The 27,679-nt window shown below is 41.9% G+C and overlaps 1 protein-coding gene across 3 annotated transcripts in view; it reads right to left on the minus strand.

Moving 5' to 3' along the window:
• Positions 1-1,014: 1,014 nt before the first annotated feature.
• xpo6 (exportin 6) overlaps positions 1,015-27,679 on the minus strand; it is a 28,083-nt gene continuing 1,418 nt past the window's right edge. The window contains exons 3-25 of one of the 3 annotated variants that reach the window (XM_042085063.1): positions 27,145-27,257; positions 23,558-23,755; positions 21,420-21,579; positions 21,135-21,212; positions 15,215-15,698; positions 14,960-15,086; positions 14,756-14,865; positions 12,128-12,236; positions 11,864-11,956; positions 10,958-11,027; positions 10,675-10,834; positions 10,354-10,446; positions 9,918-10,089; positions 9,604-9,750; positions 9,076-9,247; positions 8,648-8,803; positions 4,672-4,786; positions 4,092-4,170; positions 3,849-3,941; positions 3,553-3,714; positions 2,179-2,277; positions 1,798-2,028; positions 1,015-1,670 (exon numbers count right to left, since the gene is read on the minus strand). In XM_042085063.1, the coding sequence (XP_041940997.1) occupies positions 1,569-1,670; positions 1,798-2,028; positions 2,179-2,277; positions 3,553-3,714; positions 3,849-3,941; positions 4,092-4,170; positions 4,672-4,786; positions 8,648-8,803; positions 9,076-9,247; positions 9,604-9,750; positions 9,918-10,089; positions 10,354-10,446; positions 10,675-10,834; positions 10,958-11,027; positions 11,864-11,956; positions 12,128-12,236; positions 14,756-14,865; positions 14,960-15,086; positions 15,215-15,698; positions 21,135-21,212; positions 21,420-21,579; positions 23,558-23,755; positions 27,145-27,257 (3,323 nt within the window). In that variant the 3' untranslated portion in view covers positions 1,015-1,568. Of the gene's footprint in view, positions 1,671-1,797; positions 2,029-2,178; positions 2,278-3,552; positions 3,715-3,848; positions 3,942-4,091; positions 4,171-4,671; positions 4,787-8,647; positions 8,804-9,075; positions 9,248-9,603; positions 9,751-9,917; positions 10,090-10,353; positions 10,447-10,674; positions 10,835-10,957; positions 11,028-11,863; positions 11,957-12,127; positions 12,237-14,755; positions 14,866-14,959; positions 15,087-15,214; positions 15,699-21,134; positions 21,213-21,419; positions 21,580-22,173; positions 22,310-23,557; positions 23,756-27,144; positions 27,258-27,679 lie in introns of those variants that run through there. The other 2 variants (XM_042085064.1, XM_042085065.1) reach the window with 2 other exon arrangements.

Consider the following 27,679-nt stretch of genomic DNA (forward strand, 5'->3'; position numbering starts at 1 on the left):
CTACCAGTGGGATGACAGTTCAGCGTGCATGTGTGTTAGTATTAGATAGGGTCAGTGGGTAACCATGGGGAAATAACCCAGGATTGTCCCACACTACAAACCACTCTCTCTCTCACACACACACACACACACACAGTACAGGTTTTTGGTTTGTCATAGGCTACATTTAAAATCAGTAAATTCATGGTTTTGCCAATAAAACGCTGATGGGAATGTTTCATAGCAACTCCAAATAGAGAAGTCATATTAACATAAAACCTTTTTCCAATTGTCAGGTGCTGCGCTCAGGTGCCAAGTCTAATAATATACAATTATCCAACATAGTCACATATTCTGAGGTACACAAACATGTATGTAGCTTTATCGATGTCAAGCACTTACCCTGATTGCGAAACCATCAATATCTGAAGAATCGCTTAAGCCTTAACTGTGGAATTTGGTTTGTTTATATTAATTTGATCACATCTCTTAAAGTTTAATTTGATTCTCTCAATAAAAAGGCCGCCAAATGGCCAACATACATTCAGCAGCCAAAACAAGCCTGTGCCAATATCTTGTGTGATGTGAAAGTTTACCAAATTTGACATGTTATATCACTGCCAGTCTTGGGATGCACAAAGTCTGATGTGCTGTCAAAGCACTGTTGCAACTTCTTAAACTTGAATATGTTCCGCTAAACTTACTCCTCTCCGGCAAACTAAATATCTTTGGTGTGCGGACATAACAAGGCTTTTCAGGAAATGATCTTGGGTTATAGGAAACACTGACAACTTAGTTGCAGCTCCAGTGAGCAGATGGGCTTAGGTGTAGAGATACATACAAGCCATTTAATGGCCATGATAATGTTTTATGAATATGTAATTTGAGGAACAAACAGGGGTTCTCTGGGGTTGGAGTAAGGTCTTTAAGACTGTTTAGTAAGTGTGAGTAAATACTAACATTATCCAATAAAAATTATAACATAAAATAGTTCAAAATCCTTCATGCACAAAGTGATCACGCAGTGAATCTTGCAACTTTTACAAAAGAACTTTATTTGGGCCTATTTTTCCTGATGCATCAGGAATGGAATGATATGTAAGCATGTGAGCCCGTCTCCATGGAGATGAAGTGAAGTGATTTCTGAAAATTAAAAAAACATGGCTCAGCCCCTTAACACCTCATGGAGCCTGCGTCAGTCCACACATCACACAATAGCAGACCAGGAACCGCTACTAGAACCATTATCAGTCCGCGTCTCACAGCAACACACCAGTCCAGCTTGGGGCAGCAAAGTGTCATCGGGCTTTGGCCACATGATCATTGGCAACATGTGAAAAAACACAGGAGACAAATAAAGTCTAAAACAAAGTCCCCTGCAGCAAAAGGGGTGTGGCTCACAGATAAAAACAGTCCAGACACGCCCTCTTTGGACACACCCTCCCCAGACAGCTCCTACTCTTGGTCTGCCACTGCGCTGAGCTCACTAAGAGGGGCTGGGCTGTGGGAGGGGAGGGGCATAGCCACATTTAAGGCGGAGTCTATGCAAGCTGTTGCTATAGTTTCAGTGGCGTGGGTGGGGCGTGTTGCTATAGCTTCAGCGTGCCTGGTGGCAGGCTTCCATTACACAGTCTGTAATAGCGCAGGTCATTTACCAGCCGGTAGACACTTTGTGTAAATGATGGCAAATCCTGCAAGGACAAACAGTTGATTAATAAACAAATATAGAGGACTGGCACAGAGCCTTCATTTAGTACCCCCTCCAATACCATAACTGACATGCAGTCTATCGCCATGTTGCTAGTGACAATCTCTTACCCTCTCAGGAGTGAAGTTGCGGGCGAGAGTAGCACGCTGGTGGTGGTCGAGGCCCTGGCAACCGTTCAGGAACTCGGGCAGGAAGGAAGAGTAGAAGGTGTGGAAGTTGACAGCGGCCATGTTGTAGACAGCCACCGTGATGTCGTCCTGCAGCAAGTCGTGGCTTTTGTGCAAGAGCACCTGCAGCAGCACGTTGATGAAATGGAACAGCATGGAGCTCTGAAACAGCTTCTGGAAAGTCAACACACACACAAACACACATGAAAAAAACATGTGTGAGTGTTTTCGGTTTAGGTCCTTTATGTCCATGTTTAAACAGATTTTTATTTTTTGTTTTGTTTTCATGGAATAGTATGTGTTTCTGAAGCCTTCAAAACACACCTTGTGGTATAGTTTGTGCTTGGTGTTGAGAACCTCCAGGTAGCTCAGGTTCTGCTTGAAGATGTGGATATCTGGCTGCAGGAAAGACTGGCCAAAAGCCTACCACAAAAAAAAAAGAAAAGCAAATTACACATGGACGGAAATATCACAAAATACAGAGAAACCAAGAAAGGCACTGTTGGCATGGGGATCCATGTAAAAAAAAAAAAACCTTGAACCATACAAGGGCAGAACAAAAAAATCAGGACAAATTACCTTGCCTTTGGAGTAACTTAACCTTTACAAACATGCACATGTGAGCTGTGTACAGCTGAATGCAAATTAGCTGCATTTACCACCTGTTAGGTAGTTCTAAAAATGGGTGCCTTGATATTTAACTTCTCAAAGCGATCATACATGTGACATGATTCAGATTCTGTTCAAACCTTGTCTAAATCATGAATAGGTCCCAAAACCAAAGAGTGTAAAATATTCCTGTTCAAATCTTATGTCTTCATTTAGCCTTTACAGCCTGAAAAACACATGATCTGGGAAGCCATGTTTGGCCATTAATATGTTGAAAAGTATTTTTCATAGCCAGCCCAAAGTTTGCAAGTTGGAAGACAAATATGTTGTCAGTATGACTGAAATCACAAAAAGTTTGTACGACATGCTCATTGATTTTCTATACAGCCCTAGATTGGAGTAAAAAAACGCAAAAAGAGTGACATTGAAGGTCTTATAAACATTTTTGATACAAATTTAGTATCAGTCTTTACTTTGTGTTTGAATACAATAACTCTGGAGTACAAGAAATAGATTTTCATCAATGTGCAAAAAGAGTTTTGAAAGGATTGAAAGGGACAGCGGAGTACACACTGCATGCAATGAGGCAAAGTTAACTCAAATGACAACATCAGGTTGAACTAAAAAGATTGGTTTGGGAGAGGAGGCAACCGAAGAAGCAGTGGAAGTCATTATTCACTAAGAAGAAAACAGGAAGTTTGAGGGTTTAAAGGAGTGACATAGAGGAGTATCTGCAACAGGTACATATGGACGATCAGAGGCATGGGGTAATTTAACACCATGGGCAAGACCTGACTGAGGAGGCAGCTCAATTGCTACCACATTTATAATCCATAAAAAATCTAACAAATAACAAATGTGCCATCTAGTCCATAAAATGTGCCATCTAGTCCATAAAAAAAAATGTGCTTGTTGATAGATTTTGCACTTTGCCCAACTTTTAAAATAGTCCTAATGAGTCATCCAGCTGGAGAGCAACCATTCAGAAAATAATGGCATCACTGGAGTGTCTTATTTGAGAATGGTCAAAATACGCATCGAAAAGCTGGATGGAAACCAAGCTGTAAACACCGTGTGCAGTCAGTGTACCTGCATGGCGGCGGTGAACTGGGCCTCGTTCTCCATCAGCTCCCCGGCTCCATCCCGCTGCACGCTGCTCAGGACTGAGCTCTTGAAGAAGAACCTCCAGTTCTGATGGAGAATCTGGAACAGCAGCTCAAACATCTCTGCCTTCACATCAGGGCAGGAGCGCTACAAAATACGCACACAAAAACACAATTGTATAAGAAATGTACAGGATACAAACAAAAAAACTCCCACCCCCCCACACATACAGCTCCAATTCAATAATTCTGATTTTCAGTGAGTATCTTGGCAGGTCTCACCTCTGCCACAATAGGATAGACTTGCTCCATGCAGAGGCTGAGAATGCTGGGCAGCAGTGGTTTAAACGTCTGTCCAGGCTCCTGAACCACCACCTACAGGGAAACAAAATGCATACACCCTCTTGAACTGATACTGGTAGTACAAGCTACTTTATGACTTTGTGGGGAACTGCATAAAAGCTGACACGACAACATGATATTAAATGTTGAACATCAGGAATGTGTGGTTACAGTATATTGTACCTGTAAAATCTTGAGAAACTTCTGGACCACTTTTGACCCAGCGCTGCCCTCCTGTAGGATGCTGATGGCCAGCTGCTCCCTGCATCACATGACACAACAAACCACATCAATAACCACCACCAACGACCAATCACATGACTTCCCTTACCGGGACATGTGACCCCAGTCAGTTAGTCAGTCACATTTCATCCAATTTAATATGAAACTGACTCTAACAGTATCATCTAAGAGTGGTAATCAGATCTTACAATGCATGGTTCTTTAAACCCCCTAAATTCAAAGACAATTATTCTTTTATAGTGTAGTCATAGAGACTGATTCTGTTTTGAACATCAACTTATTAACTACACAGTGCACTCTATAGTGAAAAACTATATAGTGGCTACTCAAAATATAGTGCTCGGTGTAGTGAATGACTGGTTGCCTGGACACAGGGTCTCAGTACTGGATACCTTAATGCATGTCATACATCAAGTGGTCAATTAGTTCTGAACACTAATTTAACTAAAAAGTAAATAGAATTGTACATGTGAGTAAGTGTGTGTGTGTGTGTGTGTGTGTGTGTGTGTGTGTGTCTAACCTTGTGAACATGTTGAGGAAGGTCTGTATGATCTGCTCCGTGAAGGCCACCCCCATCTGCACACGCAGAGCCTGGAAGAGCGTGAGGAAGAAACTCAGCATCTCATCTGTGATCTCTGAGGGGGACAAAGGGAGAAAGGAAGAGAGAAGTCAGTACAAATGAACAGCAGTCAAGAGCACAGCAGCATCTCTACACTGTAGAATTCTGTATAAAGGCTAGTGTATGCGCCATTTCATACAAAAATGAAATGAACACAGATAAAGTTGGAGCCTTCTATCCATACTCCGTTTTTTGATGTTGAGCATAAATCGCTTCGCTGTGGTCTTCCTGTCCTCCTGTCACCGTTATGGAATTAGCAAACCGAGCAAGGATGCTAGCAACTACTTGCTGCCCCTCGGCCACAACTTTCATCAAATACACCGCAGTGGAACTCACTCAGCTCAAAAACATGTCAGAGTTGCCTTGAGGTGATAAAATCTCTCCAGCTCCTGCGTCGTTCCCCCATATGTCCATAGGGCTGCCCGTCATAAGTTTGTTTACGCTCACGAAACGTTGTCTGTCCCAGCTGTTTGGTGCCAAGCTTCCACACCCATCACATGTAAATCTGTGATACTTGGTCTGTGTGGACAACACGGTCACCCCTGACACTGCATTAACACAGCAAGAGTTCTGTGTGTTCACTGTGTGCTGAGTGTGTTTCACTAATTCACGGATTGGGATAAATGCAGACCGAATTTCACTCACAGGATCAAAAGAGTATATACACACACACATATATATATATATATATATATATACACATACACACATATATACACACATATATATACATACATACATACATACACACATATATATACATACATATATATACATACATACATACATACATACACACACACACACACACACACACACTATATGTAAGCCCTCCTTATCCAGGACCTCATCTCAGAAAAATCACTGGATTTTGTATGTCTTACTGAGACATGGCAGAACCAGCAAGAGTTCATAACTCTCAACCAAGCCACTCCCCCCGGTTATGAATATATTCAGAAGCCTCGCAGTCTTGGCCGTGGTGGCGGGCTTGTGGTTATCCATCGTGCTGACATCTTGGTCAAAGAGATCCCAGTGAATACTACCTCCTTTGAATGTGTTCACTTTATGTTGACTAGGTCCACACAGCTACAGGTCGTCCTAATCTACTGCCCCCCCAAAACCTCTGCCTGCTTCCTATCTGAGCTCACTGAACTGCTTGCCACTGTTTGCCCGAAATCCCCGTCTACCATCCTGCTGGGTGATTAACATTCATGTGGATTTCAGTAATTGTTCTCTTGCTACTGATTTTCTATCACTGCTTGACTGCTTCAATTTTTCATGTACATGGCCCCACGCATGACAAAGGGCACACCCTGGACCTGGTGTGCTGTGCTGGCATAACCCCCTCCAACCTGCAGTGCACTGACCTGGCTGTCTTTGACCACTATGCCATCCTATTCTTGGTCAAACTACAAAGAAGCCCTTTCTCAGGCAAAAACAAGGTATTACTCCACACTAATCAGTAACCAAAAAAACACCCCACATTGCTCTTCTCCACCATCAACCGTCTTCCTTCACCCTCCTGATGCCGCTAAACCCTCAGATGCAGCTGAGCTCTGCTGGATCCTGGATTTCTTCCAGCAGAAAGTGGACACATCCACCGGCAGCTCCAGTCTCCTGGGCTCTCCCCCTGCCCCACACTGTCCCAACAAGATTTTTAGCTGCCCGCTCACCTCAGTGCTGCCTATCCGCCTTCTCTCCACTGGATGCCGACCAAGTAAAAAAACTGGTCACCTTACCTAAGACTTCAACCAGCAGTCTTGACCCAATGCCTACCACCCTGGTCAAGGCCTGTCTTCCCATTCGCTGCCATCCAGTGGAAAACATCATAAATGCATCTCTTGCCTCTTGTGTGGTACCATCCAGCTTCAAAATGGCAGCAGTCATCCCCACTCTCAAAAAGCCAGGCTCAGACCCAGATGACCCAAACAACTATCGTCCAATTTCCAACCTCCCTTTCATCAGCAAAATCCTGGAAAGAGCAGTGGCTGCCCAGCTTCAACATCACATGTCCCACCATGAGCTCTTTGAACCTCTCCAATCTGGTTTCAGAACCCACCATAGCACTGCTCCATTTCCCCATCTCGTGAGGTGCGTAACCTGGGTGTTATCCTGGACTCCACTCTCTCCTACCGATCTCACATCAAGGTCACCAAGTCCACCATCTACCACCTCAGAAACATCTCACGACTCCGGCCTTCACTCACACATTCAGTAACTGAAACACTCATCCATGCCTTAATCACCTTCCGTCTGGACTACTGCAATGGTGTCCTATCTGGACTGCCCACTAAGGCCCTTAGCAGACTCCAGTATGTCCAGAACTCAGCTGCCAGGGTTTTAACCCACACAAAGCCCTGGCAGCATATCACTCCCATCCTCCAACAGCTCCACTGGTTGCCAGTCAAGTCACGCATCGCCTACAAGATCCTCCTGCTCACCTACAAATCTCTCCATGTACTCTCACCACAATACTAAGTTAGGAGGCGTGCACATCCGAAAACTGGCAGGTGCCGAATTCCAAAGGTTTAGAACATAGAAGAACAAAATTGAATCCACACACTGAGCTCCACGTTGACTATTTAAATCACCAAGAAGTAACGTTTCGGGCTTCTGCCCTTCTTCTACTGCCCCTTCAAGTCTAAAGAAGGGCAGAAGCCCGAAACGTTACTTTTTGGTGTGCTCAGTGTGCGGATTCAATTTTGTTCTTCTTTGCTCTCACAGACCTCCTCCACCCCTAGACTCAGTCGCGTTCCCTGCGGTCCTCTGACAAGGACCTGCTGGCCACCCCCCGCACCAGGTTGCGGACTTTTGGGGACCGGGCTTTCTCTGTCAATGCTCCCACACTCTGGAATACTCTACCACTCCATGTCTGCTCTGCCCCGTCCCTGCCCATGTTCAAAAAGCACCTCAAAACATTTCTTTTCACTAAGTCCTTTGACCCCTAACCACATTACAAGATCATGTAGCCCATCATAGCCTGTCTTTAATGATAGCGACAACGACCAGCGACAAGTCAGGCTATGTCACATTACAAGACACGTTCCTCCTTCGGGGTCATTCCCGACATTCATATTCAGACACAACTATGGAAATTTGACAAATCCTTGACAAAATCCGCCTGAATTCGTTTAATCTGCACAGACCATTGTGTTGATGGAAGGCTGACACAACATACGCGCATCAAAGGACTGCAGTGGGCAAGAAAGGACATAAATAAAGCTGGATCATAGAATCACAATAACAAGGTCCAAGCACATCCAGTAAGTGTCCTGTAAGCCAAGGTGAGGGATATGAATTTAATCATGTCTGCAGTAGGAAGCCAATGAAGAGTGACTAATAGAGGAGTTACATGTGTCTTCTTTGGCTGATTAAAGACCAGATGTGCCACTGCATTTTGAATCCTCTGCAATAGTCTCACTACATAAGCAGGAAGCAGGAAGTTATATGCAAGAGGTGGATAAAAACCCACAACTGTCCTAGAAATAAGCACAGGATCAGGCTCCTATTTGGCCCACAATGGCTGTGGTCACTTCAAAGACACCCCCACCCCCCACCCCCCCCCCCCCCCCCCCACCCAAAAGAGAAGAAGCCCAATGCTTCTCCATCAGATTGATACTGAAACAAATTGTGTTTGTCCCTATCTGGATGTAGAGATATGTTAAAAACTACTCAAGTTGTGTTATTTTCAACTAATACTGTGTACAATCTTGAAACAAAAAAACAAAAGCAATGTGTTGGAAACAAACCCAAACTGTGTTGTTCCTATCTGGACATAGATGTGTTTAAAAACAACGCAAGTTGTGTTGTTTTCAACACATTCGTTTTATGAGTGTGAGGTGCAACTGAATTGAGTGGATGTGGATGAGATTCTGACCTGGTTGCTGGATGTAGTGGGGAAACAGCGCCAGGGAGACCTGCACGGACTCCTGCAGACTCTGGTAACAGATCTGTCGAGATTTTGTGGACTCCCCAGAAATACTTTGGACCAGGTCACGTAATACTGACAGGGTCTGCTGCATGACCGTTTTGTCTGCGAGAGGGTAAACAAAGAAACAAAGCTTGTAACACACCGAGTTTTAGGGGGGCAATTGCGAATGATGGTGGAGAGAGAGAGAGGATAGGATAGGATTATTATGTAGGTGGCAGCTTCGAATAAGCCCATTGCACTTTCTGCCTCTCCATTCCCTGTACTGCTTACTTTTGTTTTGGTTATTTTGTGCAAACCAGCCTAGGACACAACCCCATATATTAATGTGTAATGGAGGGCAACAGTGTGGTGGTAGGAGAGCATTCTGGGCTTACTGTTGTGGTGGTAGGCAGGCGGTCGGGGCAGCAGGCGGTACTGCTGTGTGAGTGTGCTGACCAGGCGGCCATGGCTGGACGAGCGGCTGGGCCACTGCTGCTCCGACTCAGGCAGGCAAGGCCAGGGCAGCAGCAGCATGTTGGACAGAGCTCTGCACACCAGCACATGGGCCTGGGAACAAACACACAGACAAGTGTATAAAAAAAGATAGGTCAGGAAAACAAAAACTACCAAAGGAAATTATTACTTCCAAAACAACTCCTAAAACATTTAAACACCCTTCCTCAGTTGCTTATAGTTTATAACTAGGCAGCAACCTATTTTCTTTTTTAAAATAAACAAATTCAATTCACTTGTGTTTCAACATTGGTTCCTGTAGTCAACATGTACTAGTAATAATGTAAAATAGAACAGGCATTAGGCAATATTTACTGCACATAAGTAACTACTTATATCATATCAAACTTATCTTTGTCACATGAGAATATAAAATCACGCAGGCAAACGCACACACCACATCCGCCTACCTCATGGGGCAACTGGTGGTTGTGGTTCTCAGTGATCAGGTTGAAGATGTTCTGCACTGGTGGCAGAGACACCAAGAACACTGGCCGCACCGTGGTTGCCATGGACACAAGGAGGTGGCATGCCGATAGCAAAAGCTTCTCTGGCACCTAAAAGTATGAGGAAATTGACAGACAAATTCAGACTGAAATATCCTTAAAAAATTAAATAAATAAAAGAAAGGCTATCATCTGTGCCACAGCACCATCTACTGGACAAGCTGGATAAAACCTAGATTGCACGGAAGTAAAATGATAGTGAGGCTGTAGCCACAAACCTGTTGAGTTCTACAAGGCAATACCTTGGCACTGATGAGGGGAGTGGTGGCGGCCATGCTGGATGTGATCAAGTTGGCAAATCGTGTTTGGTCCTGCTGTCGCTGCACTTCACTGCAGAACTGAGCCAGCCAATGGGAATAGGCCTGCAGAGCCGCCAAGGACTGGGCATGGCTATATAAAGAAGCAAACAGATGCACTATAGAGACGGGAGAGAATAGGCACCCCAACTGGCCCTCAACCCCGAGTCTACAGAGTAACACACCTATAGCAGCGTTAGACAGTCAGAGTGCATACCCAACTATAGTGACAGCACCCAGTCTCTCTCACACTCACACTTTGTGTGGGTTGCAGAGGTGTGTGTAGGCAGTGGACAGACAAAGAAAGGTATATGTGAGTACATGCTGATTTGCATAGATGTGAGAGTTTGTTACTTACACATCGATGAGGTCTGGTTTTAACACAGAGGGAACAGCTGTCTCCACATCATACAAACTGATCTGGGAACCATAGCATGTGACCTCCACCAGCCTAAAAGGACAAACATCAACACGCTTTGTATAACAAGTCAAATCAACATTGCACATGTACCAAGACACAGGGTAGGTTATTATTTAGGTCAAAATATGCTAACAAACTTTGATGAAAACATGATAAATAGCTGCTCTGGATTCTTTTCATACAATTCATAATTGAGATCAATGATAACATGCTGTGGTACGGTATTCTACATAAACAGTGCTGGTGCAGATCACACACCTCTGCACAATGGCCAGGGCATCAGAGAAGCGGGCAGTGAAAACATCTCCAGTGAAGAACTCAGCGAGTCGCCCCACGGCCTGCAGCAGAGAGCTCAAGTCCCGTAGGGCGCAGTGCAGCTTCCTGCAGTCTGCCTCCGCCGTGATGTTCAACCGGCGACCTGAAGGAGAGGTGACGCAACACACACACACACACACACACAAATAATGCTCATGATGACCAACACAAATACACAATTAAGAAAATGAATGGTGAAATGACAGTTGTAAAGGTTTTAACTCACTTGATCCATTGGTCACAATGAACTGTTGCAGACCAAGGTAGATATCTAAATCTTCTTGAAGCACTGGGAACTGTCCATTAACACAGAAAAAAATTGCAGACACAAAAATTAACACAAACATATTTATTCACATGCAAATAGAACAGTGATGACACACTTATGTATGAGGGTCACCACAAAAGTGCATGCCAGCATTAGAGCAATAGCATCATCATTACATCAAACAGGTAGGAGTATAGTCACAGCAGTTGGCTCTGGGCTTTATAATTTATGATTTAGCATATTGGTGAGCATCCTGTTCTTCATGGAAACCAACACTTTGCGACTTCCAGTTTTTAAGTTGTCATGCAATAATGTGAGTATTCAGAGTAGCTGATACGAAAATTGTCATCTATTACAATTGTAAATTGTAATCTATTACTTGCTCCCTCAACCTAACAAAATCCTATTTTTTGGAGGCCTAGATGTTACCCTTGATTATATCATCTGGCTGCATAGCTACACTAATTACTCTGTTAGAGTTAAGCGACCCCCCCACCCCGCCACTAAACAGAGGCGATGTTGACAGGTGTGAAAGTTTTACAGGTGGTGAAAACTGGCTGCACTAGTAAAAGTTTTTGTATGAAAAAGCTATTAGGCCCATGACGTCAGACCTAACAACCAGATTTGACTAAATGCAAACATTTATTGTAATACTCAGATCTACCCACATATTCACATTAAGCCCTAAATGTCAAGACACTTAACTTAAAAAATAAAGATGCACTTAATTTAAGTTTTCTTGTGCTGATTTTAAGTGCCTTAAATTCTGCATGCACATGAGGGAAGTGTATTTTCAATACATCACCAAGACATTGACAAAAGCATAGACCGAGACACAATACACTGATGAGGATGGGAACTCACCAGAGTGGAGAAAGTCTGAGAGGGAAGTAGCTCCATCACCTTGGCGACCACCTCCAAACTCTGACGCAAGTACCGCTGCCACTCCGTCTGTTTCTATAGTAACCAACATTCAGTTCAAAAACAGAACAAGCCACAGATCACGTCGCACAAAAGAGGATCAAGGTGAGTGCTGTCTAGATGAAAAGCGTGTTTGTGTCGCATCACAAGTGGCTCTTGATCAAATGAAATCTAGGTCTATTCCTGATAGTAATGCTTGCTACTTACATCATCATCAAGAGTCTCATCATCCAGCTCCTCTAGTTGGGTCTGGTTTGACCGAAACTGGATTCTGTTTAAAACTTCCCTGAGCAGCAGCACCAGAGCATCTTTATACCTAAACAGCATCAAGATCAGACAACAACACAGAATTCACTACAAACACAACCAGAGGGAACATTTTGACAAAATGATAAACAAAATAACCACTTAAAATTGACTACAATCTTTTCAGAAAAAAAAGCAGGTCTGTTTGGAGTGCTGCAGGGTTTAAGTCCTTTTTGGTGCTCTTCGATGCAGGGATTCCAGTTTTAGTAAAAATAAGACAAATCCGAGGCACTCAAGAAGGATGCATGTAAACATTTATTTTCTATTTGGCTACTTAACCTACACGTTTCAGCCAAGCTGGCCTTCATCAGAGCAATACATTGCTCTGATGAAGGCCAACTCAAGCCTCAGATTTGTCTTATTTTTGACTACAATCTTGGCAAATTTAGAAGGGATACGTGGATGAAACTGAAAGATAAATATACACATGACAAAAATGCTGCCTCTAGACTATGAAGTGGCTTTCACAGACTTCCTGTTTTCACACAGAGAAATCTGTGTTTCTGTTTCATCTAAAAATGCAATAGGTTGACGTAGATGTTTATAACGGAGATGATTTAGGTGGTGGACAACCAAAGTTTTCATTCTGGACAATATTAAATGGTATGCCATGCTTTGGCTCGGCTAGCTCATATGTTGTCTGCTTAGTTTGTGCTGAAGTCTGGAATTTCTCAAATGAGAACTTCTAGGCCTATCAGTAAAATCTGACTGGCTTCAATGAAGACAAAAAGGAAGTGCCATCATTTGCAAGCCAGAAAGAGCATTAGCCGCAATCATCATATCTAGCAGATGCAAGTGGATTTCTTTCAGCAGAAGCTTGGTATATTAGCACTTGGCAATCTTGGAAAGATACATACAGTACATCTTTCTTGAAGGAAACCTAAGTTATGTCTCTACTACCAACTGGGTTTGGAAAGTTAAAGCAGCAAATATGTAACAACTTTATCTTTAAACAAAAAATGGCTCCAAAATCATTTTAACAGCGCACTTATTCTTAATAGGGTAATTTCTGCCATCGTCATTGTCTCACCCGGAACTCCTAGTATTGCACTATGCAATTTTAGTGTACCGGGCAGGAAAAGCATAGCCTGGCCATGCCCACCTATGACCTCCTTTCAGTGAAATACTAGTCTAGCACACAACAATACACTAATGTTTCCCTCGGCCGCAAATGGTGACAGGCCAATTAGATGAGAGGGGATGACTCATACTTCAGAAATTGAAAGTGGCAGTGGTAAACAGCAATATCAATGCTTGCAAACATAAAACAATGCATTCGGAAAAAATTGTAAATTTATATACAGCAAGGGTTAGGGTTTACATACATTGTTTCCTGACTGCTGATGTGGTTTATTGTCAGTTTATTAAGTGTAGGAAACCCTGATCAATGTGATTTAAATAATTGGTCCAACCTAACCAAAGTTAACGCAAAGTCTACGCCCCTTGGGATGCTAGCGTTGGAAAAATGTCCCAATCATCAATCACAAATTGAGTCTGGTTTTACCAGGCTAGGAAAAGCAACCCTTTTTGCCATTCTTCAACATCAGCTATTGCGCCTAATGCAGGTCAGTCGAATGTTTTTTCATGCACATTGAAAAATTACCCTAAAGATTTCAGAACTATCGCTACAATGAGGAACATTAGGTAAATCATTTCACCAATGAGGAATCACAGAAGACTAGAGTCTTGACTGGGACCTCTCTGAACTATTGATAGAATAGCATAGAGGACTGTGGTGGGCGAGAGGGGCTGTAAAGCTGGATCAGGGCATTAAGATAGACAGGTGCAGTATTCTGTAGGTCAGGGTGAGGGATTTGAGTTGAATTCTGTCTGCTATGAGAAGCAAATTAAGAGTAATTAACAAAGGAGTTAAATGTGTCTCCTTTGGCTGAGACCAGACGTGCCACTGCATTCTGAATTATCTGCAATGGTCTCACTACACATGTAGGAAGATCAACTTATAAGTTGCAAAAGGCTTATGCATTGCAATAGTCCGGTTTGGAAAGAACCATGGCCTTCACAAGACGTTGTGTGCTATACTATGTTAGATAAAGTCTGATCTTCCAAATATTGTAAAGGATGAACCGAAATGACTTTGTGACTGAGGCTACATGCTCAGAAAAATTGTGACACCGAAGTTAGCAGGGGTCAGTGAAGATGTGCCAAGCTGGATGCTGATCCGTTTGGGAATAGCCATATTAACAGGGAATACCAGAAGCTTAGTTTTGCAGAGATTGAGCTGAAGGTGTCGATCTTTCATGCAGACTGAAATATCCCTGAGGCATGCAGTAATCCAAGCAGACATGTGCCAGCTATCAGCTAGCCCATAATGACTAGTTCAAATCAGGTGTGAAGTACTATATTACTATGTTGCTTATTTACCTATTTGACACATACACATCTACATTACATTTACATTTATTCATTTGGCAGACGCGTTTATCCAAAGCGACTTACAGCAATAGAATAACATTTAAGCTAATGACATTTAAGCATACACACACACAAACACACACACACACACATTACCTGTTTAAAACACTGTCACTGTCCGCCAGACGGCTCCTGATTTTGGTGGTCATGTAATCCAGGAAGATACTCCAGATGTCCAGACAAGCCAGGTAACCTTCATGGGTTGGCTGAAAAACAATGGGCAGTAAAACAAAGGCTACGTCCAACAGCAGTGAAATATAATATGGGGCCTGTAGTTTTAACACAGCATAGGTTTACTACCTGATTAAAAGTGTACTTGAAAAGAAGGCCTAAGAACTCCACGAGGGGAAACTGAGCATTGGACTCAATCCGTCTCAGATGAACGCTAACAAACAACCGCAGAAAGTCTGTGAACTTCTCCAAATAGCTGCAAAAAGAAAGCAAGAATGAGTGTGTGAAAAGGGGCAGTTGCATCCTGTTTGTGTTTGTTTGTTTGTTTGTTTGTTTGTGTGTGTGTGTGGCCAGCAACAGAGAGGTCAAAGCCTGGAGCCGTACCTCTCGTCTAGTTCTTGAAGCCGGTTCTTGACCGTGTGCGTGTTGGTGTTGGTTGTGTTGCTGTGTGAGTTGGTTTGCGTGAGTTTTTGCAGCAGGAAAAAGGTCTGCTGTGATATCCGCAGCAGGAACTCCTCAAAGTCCAGAGGAACGCAGTTCTTGCACATGAGCTCATTGATGCAGCTCATGGCCAGCACGCCAAGCCGTGCCCGCTCCGACTGGCCGACCGGCTGTACAGCCCGCGGCAGCCCTGTCCCGCCGTTGGCCGGGAGTGCCGTGTTGCCACCCGTGGTGGTGGTGTCCCCATTGGAGGTGGGCGCTGGCTTGGCCTTGACGGGCAGCTGGCAGCCAAAGCGGGCGAAGTGGAAGATGGAGGCGAGGAGTGCGGGCGTGATGGAGGAGGAGAGAGGGATCCAGCTGAAGAGGTGCGCCAGACATTCCAGAGCCAGGGAGCACATGGCGCCGCTCTCCGAACCCAAAACCACAGCTGTACACCAAGAGAGAAAGACTTCAGTACCTAATACTGCCAGGCCATCACATGCCCATGTCCTGCTGTTCTGACTGGGGGCTTGTTAAAGCAACACCTTTCCTCTGTCGCATGCATGCTATTTGTTTATCCAGCACTGGCTTTGGAAATAACGATGTCCACAGATGTTGCAGGATAAGTATGATGTATTGCGACTAGGGCTGTCAAAATTAACGTCTTAATCGCCGCGATTAATTTTGAAATACATAACTGGTTATAAAATATTAACGCATTTTGTTTACCCATTTACTTTGTGGGGGGTTGATGTCATGTAACATGAAAGCCGCAAAACCGGAAGCCGCAAGTCTGAGAGAGTTTATTTTACTGTCTATGGAGTTAGCTGAAGATGGAGAGGAACCGTGAGGAGCTTGTAGGTGAAAAGTTTCAGTTTAAAAAAGGTGCCACAGTGATCAGCCATTAAATAAGAAATAGTAGCTTTACTGCAAACTGCTTTTCACTCTTGTTAGAGAACATTTCCAACGTCAAAATGCACCAACAGCATGTTGATGATATACTTTTCGAGTCCTCTCCATTAAGATCCAACTTGAACGTATGCTACTCCATTCAATTGAGAACGCATCTGAAAACTAGTGGCAGGTCCCAGCTGGCTTGTCATTGTTGATGATAATTGAGATCTCCATTTTAATATAAGAAATGTATAAAAGGAAATCATGAAGGCAACAAGGACAATGTTACAGGAGATTGCGGATTCATCCAGTTCCCACTACTGACCAGTTATAAACTGTGAGAGCCAGGGCACTTTTACATAGGCTGCACTCACTGTGATTTGGAAAATGGACAAGATTATGAAAAGTTGTCTTTGCCTTTGTGTAATAGAACTGCAGAGTCTTAAAGTCTTCAATCATTCGTTTACATGAAGTATATGATATGCTAATTGAAATGCATTCCACTCAGCTAGCTAGGTGGCTACTGGCTACCAGGCTCATAATTCACTTTTAATTGCAAACAAAAAATATCTGGCTAGCATCATGTCATTACATGTTTCTATTTCTAAAGAAATGAAAGCTGTTTATACCAACCTTATATCATGCACGCATTGTTAATATTGTGCTATACATGTGGCACAAACAATGTTAGAGTTTGTGGACAGGCTATATTTGAATGGAGCTGGTAAAAAAGCTAATTATGAGAATGTGTGGACACAATGGGCTTAAAGTGACAGTGCACCATTACCGCATCAAATGAGTAGTATTCCTTAACCCTTTCGTGCCCGTGCCGAACATTCCATTTTTGGTGCTGGATGACCTCCTTACACAAAAAACCTTATTTCTTGAGTATAATACATACCATCAATGGGATATACATACCATTGTAATCAGAAGGGTCAGTTCTATCAAATGATGTAAAATACATATGGTAATGTTGATATAGTAATGAACAGTCTTCGAAAATCCTCTCCAAATGTATACCGAAATTCGTTAAAATTGAATTTCATTCGCATAAAAATGAATTTTCATCATATTTCTATACGAGATAGAGAAAAATATAGAGTGTATGACATGATCAGCAAGTTGTGGGCTATTTAACAAAAAAGACTGAATTGGAATACCATTAACCTTTCAAAAGTTATGATAAATTAAGTGATAAGTGTATAAAAATGCAGGAAACGGGATTTAGAATGTTGACAGAATTCGCATTCTCTTTCTCACCAAAAACATAAAAGTATGCATAAAAACTAATAATGAAGTCAGACACAATGGTTTAGATGTATTTGGTCCATAAGAATAAACCATTTATTTGTATATAAGCAAATGCTACAGTCAACAATAATGATATATAAAAGAAAAACATGTACCTTACCAGTAATACAGCAAGTAAGTATACTGTATATTTATTGAAGATCAATTCTGAAGAGACATAGAATACATTTGATTCAACAGATACAACTTCCTTATATAAATTAGTGTAATATGAAAATGATATACATCTATAAAATGTATTATTTATGAAAAGCTAGGAATACAATCAACTTCAACATCACTCAAAAATCAATGTGTCTAAACATTTGAAAGTGGATTACATAGAACAAGCCTGTTGAGAATAAACACATACACACATATAAACACAAACTCACACACACACACACACACACAGAGGAGGATAGGGAAAGGTGGGGTGGGGAACCTGAAGGTTAAACACAGAGGACCTATGACTCATAACGAAACGCATCCCCTTCTGTAGAATGTCAAATCTGACAGCAATTTTGTTTACCAAAAAAGCAGTCACCTACCGCTAAACTCCAGGCCATACAAGCTACTTTAGTGTTATTATGTATTGTTTTTATAACAAAGCCAACAATTTTTCTTTGGCTCCTGCTGTACAGGAATATGTACTTGATGAAAAGATGACAGAGTAGTAGTTGGAGCAGCTGAAGGCGAGGCTGAAATTTTGACGGAAATGCCTGCCAGCTGTTGTGATAGATTTTCGCCAAAATCTTTCTGGCTGTAGCTACCAAACCTAGGTTCAACACCAGATTCTGCATTGCCAAACTTGAAATAATAAGAAACTACTGAAACAGCAATGTCAATGGAGAAAAAGTGTACACAATATGTATTTCTCATTTGGTCAACGCTCCCTGATCCCTTCAGAGACTTGGTTCCCCAGTAGCAATGGATATTAGGGAGGGAAGTGAAGTCCCATGTCAATGATCAATCCCAGAAAACTGTGAAACTCTTCTGGGGTCTCTTCGTCCCATGCCCCTGCACTGTGTGTTTGCATACAACGGCCTACTAAGCACAACCTCTCACCCGTTCCGGTTGGTAAAACCACATATGCCTGGGACAACAACATAAAAATCAACATAACAAGTCTATTTCACAGTGTTTTAGTGGCAGTCTACACCACCCTACGCACGCCACCTAAATCTATACCTTCTTCCTCCATCCTCACATGGTCTTCAACATTGTGAGCGCAAGCTCATCAGCAGTCAGCCACCTCTTCAGGCCTGCAAGGAGGTCTGTGTAGGTCTTGTCATCCTCCATCTGAAACAACAGTAAAATCATACAAATGTAATACATTTATTAATTAAAAAAATAAAATCACAAAACTACAGATGTGTGCATGTGTGCACATACATACACAAGAAGAGGTAGCCTAAACTATTGAAGCATTTTGAGTAACTCAAAAATATTTAGAAGTATGAAAAGTCATTTTATTACACATGGGTTTAGCTACCCTAAATCTGATTGCCTGGCTGGCATTAAGATAAAGACAGATTACATTTCACCTAGTAACTAACTGCTTAAATGCAATAATGACATTTCTGACATAATATGTGATTTCACATCATGTTTTCTATAAAACTACATATTGAGAAGAGTAGAATATCAAGTCATGCCATCTTAGAAAATGTTGAGACAAGCACGTCTGATGTTTGACATTTAGAAGCAAGGTAAAACAGTTCACTACAAACTGCCTAGCGAGGTAACAACCCGATGAGAGGCAATACGTTAATTAGCACTACATTTCTGACAGAATCCGTGATTTCACATCTTGTTTTCTACAACTACATATTGAGAGGAGTAAAAATATCGCTCAACTTATTTCATGTAAGAGAACGCAACTTAGAAACGCGGCGCGTTTGATTTATTCAGCTTTGGTATGCTATACTGACTTGCCTATAATGCTTACCTAACAAGCAAATTGGTACTAGAAAACAAACTTACTTACAGGTTATATACTAACAGGTTTTTAAATGAAATTGTCAAATGAAAATAACTGATATAAAAAGCAAACGAGAATACTGCAAGCAGTTCAGAGTAATGCAGCTAGCTAAAGTTACATGACGATGCACTTAGCCCCCGCTATGCCATAATGTTGACGCTGATGAGAAAGCATATTACTATCAAATAACATGATTTTATGACTACAAATTAAGATTAACCATAACTAGAAACGATGTAAAATATATATTACCTCAGTTTATCCAGCTGTGTGGTTTCCAGTCGAGGTAAACTCCAACGAAGTGCAGGTGGCATCTAGCGGTCCATGTTAAAATGTACGACTGAAGTGAAAAGTTTTTTTCACGACTCATCTTCAAGTATCCAAAACATTTCGCGCCATAAACCCCTTAACCAATCATATCAAATTGAAGCTTATGTTGTCAGCATTACGGGTAAGATTTCAGAAATAAAATCAGTCATTGGACAGCTGAGATATTAGATGATTGGTCATCGTTAAAATTTTAACGAAATTAGAATGGTCGGGCTTGTAAGGGTTAATAAATTAATACTGAAAGCTACCGAATTGACCTGTCACTAAGCGCCACCCTTAGAACACTGATGAGACAATGACAGTCCAGCCTCAACGGGACTCGGACATCAGCTCGGACAACTACATTGGAAACAACAGGGAGGAGGCATAAAATGACAAATTAATGGTTATTTATGGTTTATTAACTCAAAAAACCCCGACGGATAACCATGGTCAAACGTTTTGCATGGGGGACGTGTAATACTGATAGCCGGTACCCCGAGAGTCTAGAAAACGGGGTATATTTTCATCAAGACGTCTCTCGCGTTTGCAACAGCTCGACGTAATGTAGGCTACTAAGTCAACAACGTGGGCACAGGTTCCCTGTTAAATCCCAAGATGAAAATGCTCATTAACCAACTACTATATTCTTACTACATCAAATATTAACGTAACCTAACATATCTTAGTATCAATATTCCGCTAGCTAGCTAGCTAGCATTAACGTCAGTGGTTTTTGCACGGCTACTCGCCACAACTGCTTGTCACCTTGTATTCTAAAGTTTTGAATACACCCCTCCATAGCATAATTAAGCCCCTTTATCGACCAAAACGTCCTCAAAGCCTGCTTTCATATACTGTCAGCTGCCATTGTCCACAATGTATTTCTAATCAAGTCTGGTTTGTTTGTCCGAGTTTTCACACGGTAACAATGGGGGGCGGGGCTTAGCGACAGGTCAATTAATCCAGATTAATTAATTTCAAAATAAGAGATTAATTAGTTTTTTTTTTTTTATTGTTTGACAGCCCTAATTGTGACATTAGAAGCAAGTCAAATTTGTAGTTTATTATGTCTTATTCCATCGAACTACAGATCCGCTATCCGTCAAACTTGCAACGTTTGGTTATAGCTGATAGAGGGTAGTGAAGTAAATACAGAAGTGCCGTTCACCCTGTTACGAGTTGATGAACCACTGAAACGATTTTGGAAACATTATTTTAAGGTACAAAAAAACTCCTTGGTGTATAGGTATAAGTAACTTCATTAGCTTCAGTAAAACGACAGTTATGTAATTAATTATGATGGTAATTATACACGCAATTTATAGTGTGCAAATTATAATTTCACAAAATACAACATTAGGTCAAAACATATATCTCTGAAAGTAGCAGGCCATCACTCACCAGTTTCGCCGGATGTGGGGGAGGGAGGTGGTGTGGTGCCAGAGCCACTGTGCTTCTCCCAGACCGACTCCAGGATACCTGCAAAGAATTTCACCACATTGCCACCATGAGAGGGATGGTGTGAGGGGAGTCGAACATATTTGTTACAACCATTCACTAAACCAGCTGATTCTAATTAGCAGAACCCTTTAGTCAGGTAGATGAGAGAGAGAGAGAGAGAGAGAGAGAGAGAGAGAGTGTGAGTGTGAGTGTGAGTGTGAGTGTGAGTGTGTGTTGCTGCCTCACCAGTCAACAGGTTGAGCATGGTGGGGATCTGCTCTAGCAGGAGTTTGCGGAGTTCTTCCTTCCTGGCGACACTCAGGTCCTCCCGAGGGCACACCAGCTCTTCAGACGTCATCTTCAGCAACACAAGACCCAAGGGAGCCATGGCCGGGGTTTGGACCAGCTAACACACACACACACACACACACACACACACACACACACACACACACTGTGTGAATACTTTTCACCAACTGAGTGTATGGATACATACTGCAATAAGTAACAAAAGGCATTACAGGAAAGTCATGCTTTATATAAAAAAAAACATAAAACAAGAGTTGCATTAAAAAAGGTTTTCTGACAATTTTAGATCCTCTGTTGCCCTGTTCACACCTGACATCAGCATGCATATCATGTCTGAATGTGAATAAATGTTAAATTTAAACGGTATATTCACAGTAAACCAATACAGCGTGGTTTTGCATTACCACAAGCTAAAAAAGCCGTACACAAGTAATTCCCCTATGTAGTTACAAGATAGTCAACAGACACTCTAATCAATTCTTATTTCACCCAAAGAGTTCACCCAAACACGCCGCAAGAAACTGAACAAGAAACTCAAACCAAGCCCAGGTGATTCAAGTGATCTTGAACATAGCCTGCATGTCAGAGTTAGGATGAGAACCAAACAATAAGTGCGTTTACATGGGCACTTTTAATCCGATTAGAATCGGAATAATGGCTCAATCGGAATAAAAATGACACATATAAACACCTTGATTGGAATAAAACTGCCGATCCGATTCGATTTTCTGTTCTTATTCCGATTGAACAGCCATGTTTACGGTCAATCAGGTTGCCTCCTGTAGCTTCACAAGGAAAAGCAAAGCAGCTACGGCTACTCCGATCAAAGATTCTCAAGCGCTTGTAAGCACCTGATTGGAATAGAACATGCAAATCAGTTCATCTTCAATGCAAACAGATTTTCATACAAAATTTTCATTCGGAATGGTTTAATTGGAATGACAAAAAACTGCTCCTGTAAGCATGGCTACTGTAAAGGGATAGGTCTTTAGGTGGACATCAGTATAGGGAGGGGGGGGGGGGGGGGGGGGGGGTAAAATGAAGAGCTCACCTACATTGGCAGTGTAATAGGGTAGGGTTTCTTGACAGTACTTCCGACTCAACTGCCTCGAGCTTGTAACTGGTTTTAAAGGTCAACACTGAAACATGAACACTGAAATCCCCTGCCTCTACTAGCCATGGGCACTCATTCTGCACACGCAAGCCAAATCTTTGGCGTTGTCAGCGGTCACAGTGTTTTTTTTGTGAATAAATATGAAGAATTTCATGGCCACCTATCATGATATTGAAGATAAACTAATTTGCCACTGTGGTACTCTAAGTGGGAAATATTTGCCATTTCCAGGGCAGTGCACTTGGATCATGCTCCAGTAGTTAAAGGGACTTGATAATCAGCAGCCAATTCTTCATGCATTGCAGCTATAACCTTCTGCTGCAACACCAGGAAGACACAAGGAGGAAGCCAAGTGGGAGAGACACAGAGGCCAAGACATTTTATGAGTGCAAGAAAAACCTTTTAAAGTTCATATGTGTTTCAATGCCCTGCATCTAAGGAGCTGTATAGTTCAAGTCTGATGCAGACTTAACCATACTAGATGAAAAAAGACTTTGTTGTCTTTGCTAAACTAAAATGGTGACATCCACAAATAGATCAACAAAACCAGAGTGTAATTGACCAACAACCACTTTTGTAACACATGACTCAGTTGTTGTGCTTTGTTCCCAGCACTAACATTCAGGCAATCGTGAACTTACAAAACTAACAACATAGTCAAATCGATTGCACAACTTCAGCAAAACACAGTTCCATTTAAAATGCAGAACAATATGTTCTGATTAAAGTAACTTCTGTGTAGCTGATAACGACCATCAACGCCATATATATATATATATATATATATATATATATATATATATATATATATATATATATATATATATATATATATATATACATACATATACATACATACACATACACATATACATATTGTGAACAGTCTATTTTAAACTCCACATAAATCACAAAGGAAGCTTATACTGACTTAACATGGGCTTGGGTTTATCAAACATACCTGTAAAGTGTTGCTGAAGAAGTCATGGTAGAACATGGGCCAGTCTTGCCGGCCAATGTCCACAATGACTTTACACAACTTATTTCTGATGAAGAACGGCAGTACGGCATGCTGGGAGAGAAGCAACTTGGGAAGACAACTCCGAAGCTCAACCTTCTCCTCACTTGCCACTCCAACCCACATCTTGTTCACCAGGTTCTGCAGAAGAGATCAATTGAGAGCGCACTCAAAACATGACCAGACAAAAAGGACAAACGACCTGTGCATGTACCATTCTACAAACAGTGTAAAAAAGGTGCATTACAGATAGGGCTTTAGTCCAAAATGGGCAAAAGAATGCACCCAACGTTTTCAGCAAAGTGAGACCATGTGTGTAGAAACTACATGCAAAAGAGTTGTAAAATTATTGATTATTACAGCTGGGGAAAATCCACCCAACCCTATTGAGCTCCAACCATCAACCTATGAATTTTGCCTTCGAAGCAGGAATAGATAGGGTACTCTTGAAAAAAGGAGAACTTTAATCTCAGTTAGGTTCCACTGTTTAAACAAATGTGTCTATTCTCAGCTGCAGCAAACACAAGCTACTAGACACAGTGGCATTCTACAGTCTGACACACGCTAGCTGACTCTTTGCGTACCTTGACTAGTAAACTCTGCAGAGCTACTAGATGTGCTTCATGTTGATTTACTGCACAGTTCCAGCACAAAATCCTGACCATTGTCAGCCTAAAATGTGAAGAACAGTGTATGTGTATCTATTAGGGCTGTCACTTTCGTGAAAAAATCCTGTTAGATTCTTGAGACATAATTGTTCATTGAATCGATTGTAAAACCGATTTTTCATGTCTAAAGACGTTTCAATTTTCAACGCCAAATATAGGCCAATCCACGAACAACTAACGGGCATTAGGACGGACGTAAAGGGGGCGCTTGAAGACGCACAAGCCAGCAATATTTCTGATGATTTCTTGGCGTGAAGTTTCGTGCACAATGACAAACAGGAGTGCAACATTCTCGAAAAACAATAAGCAGAGTGGACTGCCATAACATCAGTGAAAAACATTACTGCAGGCTTCAACGTGGCTGCGTTTACAATTAGAAATGTCAAACAAATTTCGCCTACGTAGAACTCACGACTGCACAGTTTGCATACCTCTTTGTCCTTCTCCATAGTTTGATATACCCAAACCCCGAAGTGCTTCCATATTGAACTCAAGTTATTAGGGCCCATCACTCGTCTCCCTCATGTCGTAGTGTTAATTTTGTCACCTATTTTTAATTTAGTCTTAGTCTTAGTCTTGTGACAAAATGTCCTTTTTAGTCTGTCATATTTAGTCATTCAAATATAATTTTTGTTAGTCAAGTTTTAGTCAACTAAAAGTCTCGTCATTTTAGTCTAGTTTTAGTCAAAAGAAAACTAAAGGTATCTTAGTCTTAGTCAGTTTTAGTCAAAACATTTTAGTCTTCTTTTTTTATAACAAATTATTTCTGATTACCATTCGAGTCAAATATTGTTTCACACATCTCAATTTTCCAACAATATTGTGTGTCCACAGGGCTACTCGTCTGTTATAATTACTCATTCTGATTTTTTGTCAGTCACTATGTTTACATGCACAGGTAAGTCAAGCTAGTTATAGCTCGGCTGGGATTTGACCATAGACAGTAAAAGATTTGACTGGACCACTGTCATGATATTCGTAGACCAGTGTTTCTCAAAGTGTGGTCCGGTCCACAGGGTTGCAGCAACAGCACGTAGACTAGCCTACAGGAAAGCTGTTGAGCATGAAGTCATTTGGAATATTTTGAAAACGTAACAGCTAGATATTCTGTCTTCTCATTTTGTAGTCTTTTTTCGTCAACAATAATGCATCTTAAGATAGTCTTAGTCAGTGTCTCAGGACATTAATGGCGTCTCGTCATCGTCTCGTCTTAGTCATGAAAAAAAAGGTCGTTGACGAACATATTTCCTCTCGTCTCGTCTGACGAAATTAACACCATCATGTCGCACAGGTTGATCGCGTCCTCAATTTTTTGGCAAAACACCAGCAGCCGATTGAAACAGCTGTTTCCGGTGCGTAAAATTGGTGGGAATTTTCTTTTTAGCTTTCGCAATGCTTACTGCACTCCGGAATTCTTTGTTATTTTTCTGCTTGTTTGTGAGTGTTTGTTACATCTAGATTTTTTATTTGTTTAATTCGTTTAAAATTAATAGTGTACATATTTGGTTAAAATCGATTCCCTATTTTAGTTTTCGAAACTTGTGTTGGTTGGTCCAATTGATTGTGCAATCGATTTTCGAACGTAAAGTGACAGCCCTGGTATCTATGTGTCTAATTGACTGTCAGCAGATTATGTATGCAAGTGTAATGGTAGCTAGCTGGTCCGTGGCTGTGCAGTATAGTATGTACTTTGTCTAAAACCTCCCTCCCAACACCTTAAGAGTCGTGCTAGTGAGAGAACTAGCAGCCCAGGCTTTTAGCTCAATTGCTAGCACGCTCGACCACTAATCCAAGATACTGCTGATTGTGGGTTTGAGTCCGGATGAGTGTAGGGCTAAGCCGCACTGTTCAACACAACGCAGGTTACATTGGTGCTGTGATCGGGATCGGGAGTGGGGTTTAGAGGAGTGAATGTAACAGTAGCCAGCTGGTCCTTAGCTGTGGAGTATGTATGTTGTGTAAAACCTTCCTCCCAACGCCTTAAGAGTCGTGCTAGTTAGAGCTAGAAGCCTTGGCTTTTAGCTCGGTTGCTAGCACGCTCAACTCCCAATCTGAGGTGCTGCTATTTTTTGGGTTCAAGTCTGGGTGAGTGCAGGGGTCAGCCGCGTGGTTCAACACAATGCAGGTATGCACCATATGTCAGTCCCTAAAGTGGGAGGTCAACACCAACCTCATTATAAGCAAAGCCCACCAGAGGATTCACTTTCTGCGCCAGCTCAGGGAGTTTGGTGTAGCTAGGGATGCAATGCTCCAATTTTATAGAGCTACAGTGGAAAGTGTGCTTGTCTTCTCCATTACTGTCTGGTATGGTAACACCACCTCTTCAGAGAGGAAGCAGTTAGAGGAGGTGGTGCATTCTGCATCCAAAATCATAGGACATATCATCCCATCTGTAGCCTCTATCTATGCCACACGGATTAGCCATAAAGCCCAGAAAGTACTAGGTGACCCCTCCCACCCTGCCAGATACCTTTTCCAACTACTGCCCTCTGGTAGGAGAGTCCAAAGTCTCAGGGGTAGAACATCTCGCTTCTGCAATAGTACTTACCCTGCCACTATTAGGCTCCTTAATGCTCAGACACCTTGTGGAAGATTTTTACTGCTTTTTACTGGTTGGTTTGAATGCTTGTCTATGTGATTGTCTTTCATGTGCTGTATGTGTCTTTCATGTTCTGTATGTTCCTGTGTATGTATGTATTGTCTTGTATTTTTAACTGGAATGGCACCAAGACAAATTTCAATCAACTATGTTGACATGGCAATAAATTATTGAACTTGAACTTGAAGGTTGCACATGCTACGAGGGACAACAATACACTAACGTCAAGAATCTATACAGGCTATGCGGGAGAATATACTGACCTCAAACACTGTAAGGCTGTACATCATGACATACTCATTCCTGCTGTTGGACAGGAAGTACAGGCAGTGCCTCCATGAGCCTGCCTGTGACGCAAAGGTATTAAGCAACTCCTCTGCAAAAGAACATAAACATGGAGAATGAGAGTAGGTTCACAGAATAACTAAAGATTGCAGTGTGATTAAAGATACTGTGCATGTTTATTAGTGTGTGTATCTGTATTAAAATCGACCATTCAGACATTGGATAGGATTACCAGTGTAACGGTCACATATCCAGACAGACCTGGGGTACAAAGTTCTGTGTTTGCTTGTGAGGGGAGTGATTACATTCCCTTAATCTCTTTAGTAAAGAGGGAGGATCCCTCTGTCTTGGTATGAGATTACCCTACTCTTATTCAGCTTTGATAACCAAAACTGTCCTTAAGATGCCACATCATTTATTGTAATGTTATTTTTTGGATTTTGAAGTGTAACTATAAGTGAAGAAGGTTGTGTTCCTGATTCCTGCCTTTCATGACAATATCTCAGAGTAAAG

The sequence above is a fragment of the Alosa sapidissima genome, chromosome 3 (assembly GCF_018492685.1).
Source record: "Alosa sapidissima isolate fAloSap1 chromosome 3, fAloSap1.pri, whole genome shotgun sequence".
Classification (NCBI taxonomy): domain Eukaryota; kingdom Metazoa; phylum Chordata; class Actinopteri; order Clupeiformes; family Clupeidae; genus Alosa; species Alosa sapidissima.